Source organism: Camellia sinensis, chromosome 15 (genome assembly GCF_055761805.1).
Source record: "Camellia sinensis isolate YWXY chromosome 15, ASM5576180v1, whole genome shotgun sequence".
Lineage (NCBI taxonomy): Eukaryota > Viridiplantae > Streptophyta > Magnoliopsida > Ericales > Theaceae > Camellia > Camellia sinensis.
In genome coordinates this window covers 101,010,051-101,022,666 of record NC_138975.1, presented here as the reverse complement: position 1 = coordinate 101,022,666, position 12,616 = coordinate 101,010,051, and the positions used below count along the sequence as shown (strand labels likewise).

At 34.8% G+C, this 12,616-nt stretch overlaps 1 protein-coding gene across 1 annotated transcript; it reads right to left on the bottom strand.

Annotated features, from left to right (window-relative positions):
* Positions 1 to 7,513: 7,513 nt before the first annotated feature.
* Positions 7,514 to 8,677, bottom strand: LOC114297051 (peroxidase 41). The gene has a single exon (XM_028241403.2). It carries the CDS (start codon positions 8,555 to 8,557, stop codon positions 7,514 to 7,516), a length of 1,044 nt encoding a protein of 347 aa, XP_028097204.2. The 5' UTR covers positions 8,558 to 8,677.
* Positions 8,678 to 12,616: the final 3,939 nt, after the last annotated feature.

Here is a 12,616-nt window from a genome sequence, read left to right as displayed (position 1 = left end):
CCCTTATGAGTGTTGATGTCACTCTACAAATGTCTCTCTTTCTTCTTCTTTATTTTTTATTTTTAATACAAACTATCAAATAATGTTTTGTAGGTTCTCAGAGAGAGAATTTTTGCCAAATTTTGGTATTCTGCTATAATTTAGCATGAAAAATATTAGTTCATCAGAAATGAATTTGAAAAAGTTGCTAAATTTTAACTTCGACATAGAAGATAACACATGAATTGTAGGTGCTCTAACGCTGTGTTTGGTTGGGGAATTTGGAGAGGAATTTTCGAACGGGAAAGGGAAGATGTGTGAAATTAGGTGAAATATAGGTATATTTTATTCACATTTTATCTATCTTTTTCATTTCTGTTTTTAAATTCTTTCTTAAATCTTCCAACCAAATATAGCATAGTGTGAAAAACAAGACTAACTTCCTGGCCCCAAGATATGCATTTTCAGGTGATCTCCGTGTGATATATAGGATATAGTGTAACTTTGTGAGGGCATTCATTTGATGGAAAAACGTCTTTATCTTTAATGTTTAAATACTATTCTAATGTTTTAGTGGGATAAAGAGTAGGCATTTGACGAGCTTCTAAATCACAAACTCATCTCCTAGAATGTTTAAAATTCAATTTTAGACAACTCTCTACACATCAATGGAATGTCATCCCAAGGACAATGCATAGATCATCAATGCTTTAACATGAAAATTGCAATCATAAAGAGTTGGAATAAAATTACTTGCTAGTTCGATTGGATGTACTAGATATCACACAATGTAGACTGTCGTTTTGAGTCCAAAAGCCGAGCATCTCAAAGATATTCTACGGACTCAAAAGAGTCATGTGATTGTCGAAATTGTATAAGAGAAATAGAAATACAAAACTGAGGTTTGATTACCGAGTAGTCTTGATTCAATCTTGCAAATCAAAATAAATACTCACTGTTAAATGAATTAGTTATCGGTGTGAAAAGTTGAAAAATGTTCATTTCATCAAATCAAAATTGGTAAAACTAATTCCAAGAGTGAAATATTATAGCTCATGGAGAAAATGAATTTATATTCATCATTACTTTCTAATGTTTATAACAGAGATGTTGTCACGGTACCTAATTCAAAACTGAAATACCCACCCCCACCCTAGATGCCCACAACCAATTATGTCTCGATTCAGTATTAGTGACAAATCTTGATATTGTCACTTTGAAGCAAGACTCATTAAGATGTCTTGTATTTTCAAAATGTCACTACACAATATTCTAGTGAAAAAATTATGTACAGATTTTGCCTTTCTTTTTCTTCTTCTTCTTCCTTTTTTTTTTTTTTTGGTATATTGGAAGTAGGAAGAGAGAGTCTCATTTATGATAAAACTTAAATCATTGACCTCCTTATAAGAAAATACTTCTTTCTTTTTTATGTGATGGTTTCAGATTACTTATATTTTTTTTGTAAAATCAAAAAAGCTCATTCTAGAGCTTGATTTCCGGGAGTTGAACGGAGTTTTATTTTCTCCTTTATTTTTGTTTGCATGCAAACATATGTACCCAAAATCATACTTGTAATTTATTTGTTTGCAAACCGTTGGTATTTTAGTATATTAAAATACAAATCAATTTAGTTTTAATTCTAAAAGAACTTAGATATAATACTTAGCTTGGCGATATTTGAACAGGAGTATGCCATGCTAATGTAATTTTGATGATTCACATCCCAAGGTCGGACGCTGATAAGCATATTGAACTACTCATATGACTAAGACCTCACACAACATTGCAATTATTAGGGACACTATCTCCCATTAAACTGTTTGCAATTGTTTGAATGTTATATAAAACTTGTTTATTAAGGCCTTAGGTAGAGTTGTTAAATAAATCAAATTACTTGAGTTTGACTTGAGTTTGACTTGTTAAAAGTTCGTTTAAAATTGACATGTAAATAAACAAAGCTTGAATACAATTTTAAACTCGTTAAGTTTTTAATCCAAATTTAAACATGTTACTTGGCTCAAAAATTATACATGCACTATAAAAAAATCAAGCTACTCGAGCTTAACTTGTGTTTGACTCGTTAAAAACTCATTTGAAATTGATTCATTATATAAACAAACTAAACTTAAATATATTTTGAAACTCGTTAAGTTTTTAAACTAAACTTAAACGAAGTACTACTCAATTTGTTTACCGCCCTAGCTTTAGGAGCCTTTAGATCCCCATTTCTCCCCTTAAATCATTCCCTTACCTATTTTAGGGGGTTAAAGCCCCCTTATATCACTCGGGTCCTGCTAGGTTTCATGAAAACTGTCATGAAAACTGTCATGAAAATCATCTGCACCGTTGGATCATGAGACACATACATGATCTAACGGTGCAGATGGTTTTCATGAAAATTCTTCATGAAACCTAACATTTCCCATATCACCCCTATCAGCTCCCTTATACCACACTCTAAACTAATATTTGCTACAGTGACTCTTTATTTGTAGAGAGTTAATGTAGCTCCCTTATATATATATATATATGTATATATATATATATATATTGTTTTGCTTTGTTTAGGGAGTGCAGTATACATTTATAATTCTAATCTCTTTTAAATTTATTATTAATGAAAATCCTAAGTGATTCGTGATTAGATCAAGATTCAAATATTCCAAATCCCAAAAATCTAAAACACACAATCTAAATCAACAAGCACTTACGAAAGTGATTTAGATTGTTTGTTTTTCAGAATAAATAATAAATCGACACAAACGATTTTTACGTGGAAAAAATCACAATTGGACACCTCCAACTGTGATTAAAAAACCACGGGCGAAACGCCACTAATCAATCCACTACTGAAGTAAGAAAGATTACAAAAATAACATACAAATTACCCAACTCAGTCAATTTGTCTTCGAATCTTCTGTAACTCTTTCTCCACGACTTCGTCTCGGAACTGATCAATCCTGAAGTTGATTCCACAACCTCACTTGTCGAATTAACGACTACGTATAAAATCAAACGCCTTTTGAAACTATACGCTTGAATCTTCGGAATCCACCGAAGAGAACTCTCTTTTGAACTTAAAGTAACCAACTCCTTGATGTATGTATTTTAGATCATGAGTGAAGAACTCTTCTCAAAACATCAAGGAAAACTCACCAAAACTTCAGAAGAACACTTCAAACAAACCCTAGGACTCTTGAATGAGATCTAGGAAAAAAGTAAACCTAAAACAGACCCAACAAGCGAATTTATAAATCTGAGATCGCGCGGTCCGCTCGAGCGTGGGTCTTCCCGCTCGAGCGGAGACTTCAAGTTCTGTGATTTCATACAGGCTCCACGCTCGAGCGGCAGTTTCCACGCTCGAGCGTCGAATCACACCATCTAGTATTTTTTCAGGCGACTGCAGAGATGCTGAGAGCTTCCAATCCCCGCTCGAGCGTCACTTTCCCCGCTCGAGTGGGGAGACCAAAATTTGAAAAAACTGGAAAACTGAAACCTGTAACAACCTTGGTTTTGATCCATGGATTTTGACAACAAAGGGTCCTAACAATTAAAAATAATATTTTAATAGAATAGAAAAAAAATTGAGAGTTTGTTAATAAAATAGAGAGAGAATAGGGAGTTTGTTGGGAGAAGTAGATGAAAAAGTGATTTCTAAAATAAGGAATGAATTTTTTAATAATATTTTAAGGTAAGGGGTACATACACTTTTCACTTCTGTACTTTTATTCAAATTTTATTTTAATTTCTATAACTTTAGAGTAATGTTAGAAATCTACAAAGATTTACCAAATGTCCAGTTGGGGTTTTTGTTGTGCCTTATAGCATAGTAGGCTGCTATGAGGCCTATTGAGGGCATGTCCCGAGTCTTTTTAGATGATCCTAACCTTTTATATTGTGATGTTTGTCAAATAGATCATCCATGTAAAAAATCAAATAAATTGGACATCTGCAGCCTCCTAATAATAGCGCATTTGTTTTTCAAAAAATAAATGGTTAACATGATTTTTATAATTTTTAAAAACAATTTGGACTTGATCATGGGGTTATAGATATCTGATTAATTTGATTTTTTATATGGATGATATACTCTACAAACCTTATAATATGAACAGTTCAAATTATCAAAATACAATCAGAAAATACCCCTACGAGACATCACAACAGGACTGCTGTGCCATAAGGCACAACAACAACCCTCAACCCCAAATGTCTCACATAAGTGTGGGATGTGGATCCCATACCTATGTGAGGCATGTGGTAAAAATTTTAATAAATCTTTTGGGATTTTTGACATTTTTTATATTTTTAAATTGAATAATTTGATTTGTATACTTTAAGTATAGTATCAATTTGGTCATTTCATGGAGATTAAAATTAAAAATTTTAGAAACACTTGTCAATTTTTTAAGGTGTACAAATAAAAAAAAATTAACAAAAATCTAGATGGAAGGACCAAATTAAAATTAGACTTACAATGTAGGGATTAAATTATTCAAATTAAAATAATAAGGCCTAAAATAAAATTTGGGCCAAACAAATTTGAAAATAGCGATTGGCTTCTAGTATACCTATTTTGTGTTGGATTTACCAAATATTATTTCCTATAAGTTTTTGGGAGAGGGGAAATATCTTTAGTATGCGTGTAAGGTTTCCAACAGAGAAAGAGGTCATTTTAAGGGTTGGTTTTCTACTTTTTTTATTTTTTATTTTTTTATCAGTAAAGAGAAATTTCATTTAATAGCATGAAATTAAAGGTACAGGAAGATGACATGCATCGAGAGAGATTCGGAAGTATAAAAATATCCCTACTACTGCTACTCGCATCCATACAACCAACCCCTAAGCTTCTCGATTTTTTAAACAAAAAAGTTAAGAATAACTTAGCTAGAGAATTAAAATACATGAATCCCCACATATTCAACCCACCAAAACACCCAATACAAACTAAACGAACTACCCTGCACCCAAACTAAACTAAATTAACTAAACCAACCCCGGGGACAACACCAACGCCTCTGCCAAGTCCACTCCTCCGACGCTGCTGCAAGAACAAGACACGCCTCTGCAGCTTCAACCACCCTCTCCTAGTCCAGCTTCAAGGGTTGGTTTTCTACTTTGGTTCAAGTATTATGTAATAGGGTTAATTATATTTTTGGTCTTTAAAGTCTCGTATTATTTTGGTTCTTAATGTTTAAATTATATCAATTTAGTCTTTTGTATATAAAAAATATTTTAATATAGTCTCTCAATGGGGGTGTTTGGCAAGAAAAAAATAGCCTAGTTTAGGCTAAAATTCACAAAAAGATAAAATAGGCTAAAATAGCTAATAAGACAAAAAATTACTTCAAACCCATAATCATTTCACTTTTTCTCTCACAAATATCACATCCAACCACAAAAAAATCCAATCATCTTCCCAAACACAAAAATTTTAGCCTACTAAAATAGTCAAAAACTAAAATAGCCTACTAAAATAGCAACTTCCCAAACGAAGCCAATGTTTCAATTGCGCCTATAAAAACTTGGGCAATTTAAATATTGAGGGGCTTACTTAAAACTTTTTTTATACATTAGGAATCAGATTTACACAATTAAACAATGGGGGACCACATTAGAACATTTTTATACATTACAGACTAAATTGACATAATTTAAACATTTAGAGACTAAAATGACACAACTCTCGTACTTTGGAGATTAAAAATATAACTAACCCTATGTATTATGCATGCAAGTGTATTAGTTAAATTTTTGCTTGATTTGAGGTGATCAAACATGTTATACCTACATATTTGCGACATCTGCAAATGGACAATTGTAGGGAAGCGATGGTAGAAATTTGGAGGGTATGATGCTGTTAACTTACTATACTGGGTCAAGTATTCAAAGAGATGAAAATATACCCTAAAAACAATGAAAACACGTCTCTTTAGATGAGTGTTTTGTAACTTTTGTTTTATTTAATCTACTTTTTGTTATACGTCTAACTTATTAAATTAATTTGTGGTTTAAACAAATAATATTTGAAAGAAAAAATGGTTGAGAAGTCCATTTTTAGCGTGTATGGCATTAGGTTCAATTATGGTTTTGTTTTGGTTGTAAGGACAGATTAATTAAATTGCTGGGTGAGAAGGACATTATTATTTTGAAATATATATTTTTCATTTTTACCCCATTGTCATTGGATTGTCGGTCGCTGAAAATATCATTGGTGCTAGAGGTGATTGACGACAGTTAGTCGTGGTGGTGATATGGACAGATAAGTTATACTAGATAGATATGTGGACAAATAGATGATACATGAACAAATAGGTCACGTGAATGAATAAGTGACATAGATAGATAGATAGATAGATAGATAAGTAGAGATAATTTAGTCTTTCAAATTATTATTATTTTTATGGGCCAAGTGCTCTATTTTTAACCCCTCATTTTCGACACATAGATATCCTAAAATTATGTGACGATAATTATTGTATCAATATGATTTTTTCATTTACAATCTATACATATAGCTCTAGAAAGTGATATCAAAACATCAAAACAGCTGACCCCCGTTCAGTCTTCTCCAACTAAAAAAAGATGGATTCTTATTTTTTTCTCTCCTATTTTTATATAACAATGCTAAGAACTCAGAAAAAAAATATTCAAAAAAAATATATATTAAAAACCATTGTGTTGTTAAAATTTATTTAATGTGTGATTTTTACTATACAAAAATTAAATTTTTATTAGAGTTAAATTTGTGCTACAACATCATTTTTCTGGATAAAATCAAGAGTGATTTTTACTACTCTTAGCTTTTTATTTTATTTTTTAATTTTGATTTTAAGTAGGTTTTGTGGTTGTACAAAATATGGATCTGTCATGCGATTTACAAGTGTAATAATCTACAAATACAAAACGTATCATAAAAAGTATCTAAATAGATTGAAATTTATTTTAAATGTAGATCATATTATAATCGAATTTAATCTACCGATTTATTATATATTTTCTATGAATCACTTAATGATCGATTTAATATTCTAGCATTACTCTTTACAATCGCAACACATTTAATTGTGAACTTTGGCCATTGAAAAATGCAAAAATGCTACAGGCACATAAATAGAACACTAGAAAATATACAAAAAGCATGGTATGATTGAGATGAACGTAGTGTGAGCCATAATTAAAAAATATATATACGAAACAAACAATATGTTTTCGGTACATTTTTTGTGCAATGTTTTTGCGCACCTAAAATTATTCTTGAAAGACATTACATTCAACTCATGTATGACAACAACCATTTCAATAATAACAAAGCCATGTATAAAAGAACTTCTCTTTCCTTTTTACTTTCCATGCAACACGGTTGTTGTATACAACAGTACAAATATTTGAATGTATTATCATATATTTTAACCATGATCATCAAATCAACAAACTCAAAGAACATATTAAAAAAGAATGAGGAAAAGCAATCTCTCTCTCTTGATCACTTCCATGGCTCTCTTGAAGCCTTGAATATAAAAATTGAATTCAATCATGTATTAACGGTGTTAATTGCATCACACCGGTACCTCACCTCTCCCTCCTTCCCGGTCTTAACACCGTATACACTCGTCTTCTCCATTGCCCTTGCAAATGTATGGAAAAATGCGGTCTGATTCCTTGCATACAGCTGGACGAAGGGCCTTGTTCGTGGATCCGTCAACAACACTTGGTCCGATTGCAAAAGCCCCAACCCCCTTTGTAAATTTTGAAAGTACATGTTATCGAATGTCCCTGGTGTCATGGGGTCATTAAACGCAGCTTGGTTTGGTTTAGTGTGGTAATTTTTGCACATGCTTTGAAGCCTCTGTGCGAATTTAGGGTTTAATGCAGGATCAACTTGCGATGTCCTACTATAATTGAAGATCCTATTGCTGAATTCCTTGCAGTGAGAGAATCCGATTGTGTGTCCACCGCCGGTCAACGCCACCATTTCTTCGACAGTGAAACCCTTTTCCTTAAACATGTCGATCATACGATCGATTGATGTGTTAACCCTAGCTAGGTTTCCCTCGACATGCGAAGCCTTTGACACGAGGCCGTCTTTTCGGCCCAATAAGATCTTAAAAAAGGGCCCACCGACGATCTTGACAAGGTTACGTGTCGTGACAGCTAAAATATCAGCACATGAGACAACACCGGGGCAAGCGAGCTCGAGGGCTTGCTTGGCGCGTGTGACTAGGTCGAAGGCATCCCCAGCGAGAGCTTCATTGAGGTCGGCTTCACGCTCGGCCTTGTTGAAGGAATTGGAGGAAATGAGGACAGAGGCGTCACAACCCTCGACCATGCAGTCGTGGAAGAAGACGCGAAGGGTGGCAGCGGCGGTGGTGGGGTTGGAGATCTGTTTGGTGGTGACAGTCTCTTGAATGATTTTATCGAAGCTTGGGCATGTTTTTGCGTAGTAGTTTTCAGTGAGGCGGGGACTGCGGTGGGCATGAGGGTGCGGATGGTGTTGATTTGAATGGGCAATGGGGGCAAAGGAGGAGAGAAGGGAGGTGAGGATGAGGAAGAGAAGGAATGGGGAAGCCATGGTCATAGAGAGATGACCCGCTTCCTCACAAGCATAGGTTGTGGGGAAGAGATAGGAAACTGATGCTTTTGGGTTTTAAAAAGAAGTGTTGAGAGGTGAAATGAAAATGGAGAGGGAGAGGCCATGATGTTGTGGAGGAGAGGGGTTTTAGGGAAAGGTTGGTATTTTGAGAGAGAGAGAAAGAAAGAGGAGCTATATATGCATGGTATTAGACTTTGTGATATTTGTGGATTGATTTTCTTGGAGAAGTTATTTGATGTGCTCGTGATATAATTAGATAGTATTTTATAATTTTTGTGATTGGTGAAAAAAATAAAATTTATAATTTTATATTAAATTATATAAAAAATAATAAGAATATAATAGTTTGTAATTGGTGTGTCATATATGCCGCATAATGTTCTATGGGCACGGGATAATTAAATATGTTTTTTTTTTGGGTCAAAGACATGGAAGAGATGGGACACACCTTTGTTGTCGGCTGGCCAATCCATGGCAAATTTTTAGGAAGTTGGAAAAAAAGAAAAAAAAAGAAAATAGAAATAGAGAGATTGGGCCATAAATTTATGGATTAATTTTATTTTTATCTTCTAAATAGTCGTTACTATTATTGTTATTTTCTTTGTCCTTAAATTATTAATTGTATTTATTTAATTTCTAAAATTGTTAATTTAAACTAATATATGGCCTAATTGGAGGTAATTGTCCATATCAATTTGATGAAAAAAAAATTATTTCAAAATTTCAACAATTTAAATTATACAATTAAACATTTATTTATTTATGGATTGCCCTTTTTATGTTTGATCACCTTTTCATTTTGGCCTTTAATTTTTTTTTTCACTTTGGCCTTTTACGCTTTAAATTTTTTCCAATTTACTCCTCAAATTAATTTTTGTTCAAAATTAGACAAAAAAATATTATAATAATTGTCATATAACATAAAAATATATTATTATATTGAACTTTAAGCTCATATTAAAGATGTGAGTTATATATAATAAAATATTTGTATGTCCTATGATTGTTAATGTGTTATTTTTGGTCTAATTTTTAACAAAAAGTTAGTTTTAAGAGTAAACTGGAAAAAAAAACTTGAAATATAAAGGGCCAAAATAGAAAAAAATAAACTTTAGGGACCAAAGTGGGAAAGTGATCAAACATAAAGATGGCAAAATATAATTTACCCCTTATTTATTTATTATTTGCAATGATGGGCGAATAAATGATAAGTGTTTGTATAAAAACCCTCATTTTGCCTAGTCATATTTATAAGAATTTACATAATTTTTGTCTTGTTAAGCTTGCATCTTATAGACCTTAATATTTTGTCTAAATATGATATCCTGTCTTGTTTTGTTACTATTTTGTTTTGCCTATGTATAAGATCCCTATTTTGTTCCTTACCTTGTGTGCTAAAACTAGGCTATCTACCTTTGCTATCTCATAGCTAGGTCACATCTTTGAACCTCTTACATTTAAGTCGTTGAGTGTCAACACCTATAGGACTATCTTGGAACTATCTTGGTTGATCTCTACCTCCACCTCGCACCTAGGCCAAGGTGTACACCACCTAGGCCGATGTGTTCATCGCCTAGGCATTTGAGATCTTGGATTATAAAACCTTGCAGTTGTGTTGGGCACATTCTTGCCGAGTTGTGCACCTTAGCCCACACCTAGCAGCCTTGTTTCGTGACTTGTACAACCTAGGCCGAGGTGTGTCATACCTAGGCCAAGTGTCACCCCTCCTAGCCGAGGTCAGGGAGACCTTACTTGTTTGAAGTCTATGTTTTGATTCAAGATCCTTCCCTTATTAGAAGTAACCATGCCACCTGTAGACACCCCATTTTTGACCGTCCTCAAGACTTGGACGTCACCGTTTGAACACTCGGTGATTATCCATGTTTGTGTTCGTTTGGAGTTCCCGGAAGTCTCGGCTACGCGCCTTGTCTCAGGATCTCCGAACCCGACCGTTTAGTGTCAGGTTTTACACCAAACACTTGTGTTTTGCCTTTGAGAGGCAGGGTAGGGTTTGTAGACCATCCCCACCCACCACCGGCAGTGGCTAGAGGCCATCGGCTGGTTTTTGCTGCCACCGGCAATGTTTATTGCCGGCCGGCACTATTTGTTGCCGGTCAGCACTTTTTAGTGCCGATCGGCACTCTTTTTGGCCAAGATGACATTTTTGGCCGGCCGACTACTGTGCATCTGCTTTTGCAGATATTTTAAGACAGCTGTCTTGCTTTTGGCTCCCCTCCATACACGTGTATGGAGGGATCTCTCTCTTGGAAGCTTGTCTTGTAAGCTTTACAAGACAAAAGCTTCTATATAGAGAGGGGTTGGTCTCTTGGCTTGGGAGGTTAGACACTTGAGATATTTTGAGAGCTTAGACAACCATTGTTAGGGTTTGAGTTCTAGGGTTAGGGTTAGATACACATTCTATCTCTCTTTCCCTCTCTTTTGTGCTCTTGTGTGTGTTTTAGTCCATACTATTGCACACAAGCACCTAGTGTTTCACCTTTCTCTTGGAACTGAGGTTCTAAGGGATTGATTTTGAAGTTTTGGTGTTGGATTCAAGCTAAGGAAGGCCATTGGAGCATCATTGTTGAAGAAGGCTTCAAGGGTAAGAATCTCACCCCTTTTTACCCCATTTTTGCATTGTATTTCTACCTATCTTAAATTCATTTTTGAGCTTAGTGTATAATACAAAAAAGTTCTGTTTTTAAGCCCTCTTGGTTGTTTGTTAAGAGTGTTTGTGGTTCGGGTAAGTTTGAATACCCTTAGGCCTTAAAAGGCCTCATTTTGTGCCCTTTTGTGTGAACTCCGGGATTTTGGTGTTGGGGTCTCTTCACCACTGAAATCTTGAGGGATTTCAGTGGTGAAGGTGATGCCTTGAAGTCCCAAGAAGGAGAGGGCCACCCCCTCTCCTTATTGTCCTTGAAAAGGGCATGTTTTGGCCTCTTGAGGGAGCACCATGTTAGAGGGTGTATTGACCATGACTTGGCTGCTTTTTATGCTTAATATGTCATGTTATGCCTCTGTTTTTACTCGGTTTTGGTACTCCATGCATGCTTAGCATAGTTGCCATGTAATGCCTTGTTATGCCTTAACATGTCTTAGGTTGTGTGCCTTTGTTTCTAGCATGTTTTAGGCTTACATTTGTGAAGATTTTGTGCTTATCTTGACATGTTTTAGGTCTGTCCATAAGTGTTTGGGTTGATTTTGGCATGCTTGGTATAGCTCATTTGTATTTGGGCTTGTTGGCCTTGAGCATATGAATGTATAGCATGACATCTTTGCATTGATTTGGTGATTTGGGGTCACCTTATATGTTATTTCAGTCCCATTTTCATGCCTATGTGTTTGCCTTGAATACATCTTTAATGCCTCATAAGCTTGTGTAGCAATGCTCCTTGTTTTGGCACTTGTGCATGCCTCTAAATTTGAGCCACTTAGATGCCATCTAAGTAGTCTTTTAGCCTTGTTTTAACATGCTAAAAACCTGTTTTTAGTTGCTTAATGCATGCCATGTTTGTTGTGATAAACGTGCTTCAAAGCTTCATGACTTGCCTCAAGTACTTGGACCATGCTTGCATGCATTTGCTTGTCTTGTTCAACATGATTTGGCATCATTTTATGACATGATTTTTAATGCTTATGTTGCATGCTATGTGTCCATGATTACCCCCTTTCAAATGTGTTTGAGGATTGTTCAATTTGTGCTTAAGTGTTGGCCCTCAATTATGTGCATGTGTGTATGTATTTGGTCCCCCCATATTATAGCATTTTGGCTACTGTTTTGGGCCCTATTAGAGCTGCCCAAATCATGTTTAAGACCACCTTTTCATTGGCTAGAATTGCCTCATGTTTGCTTGCATGCTTGCATAAGTGTATCGCCATGCCATGTTGCATCCTTAGCTTGCATGCCTAGGTTGCATTGCATTTTGCATGCATGCTTTGTTCCTTGACTTAGTGATAGGAATTGGGCCTTGTTTGGTTTGATTTGGTTTGCATGCATTTGAAATCAAAGTTGCATACTTGGTTCCTTGGGCCATCATGCATGGA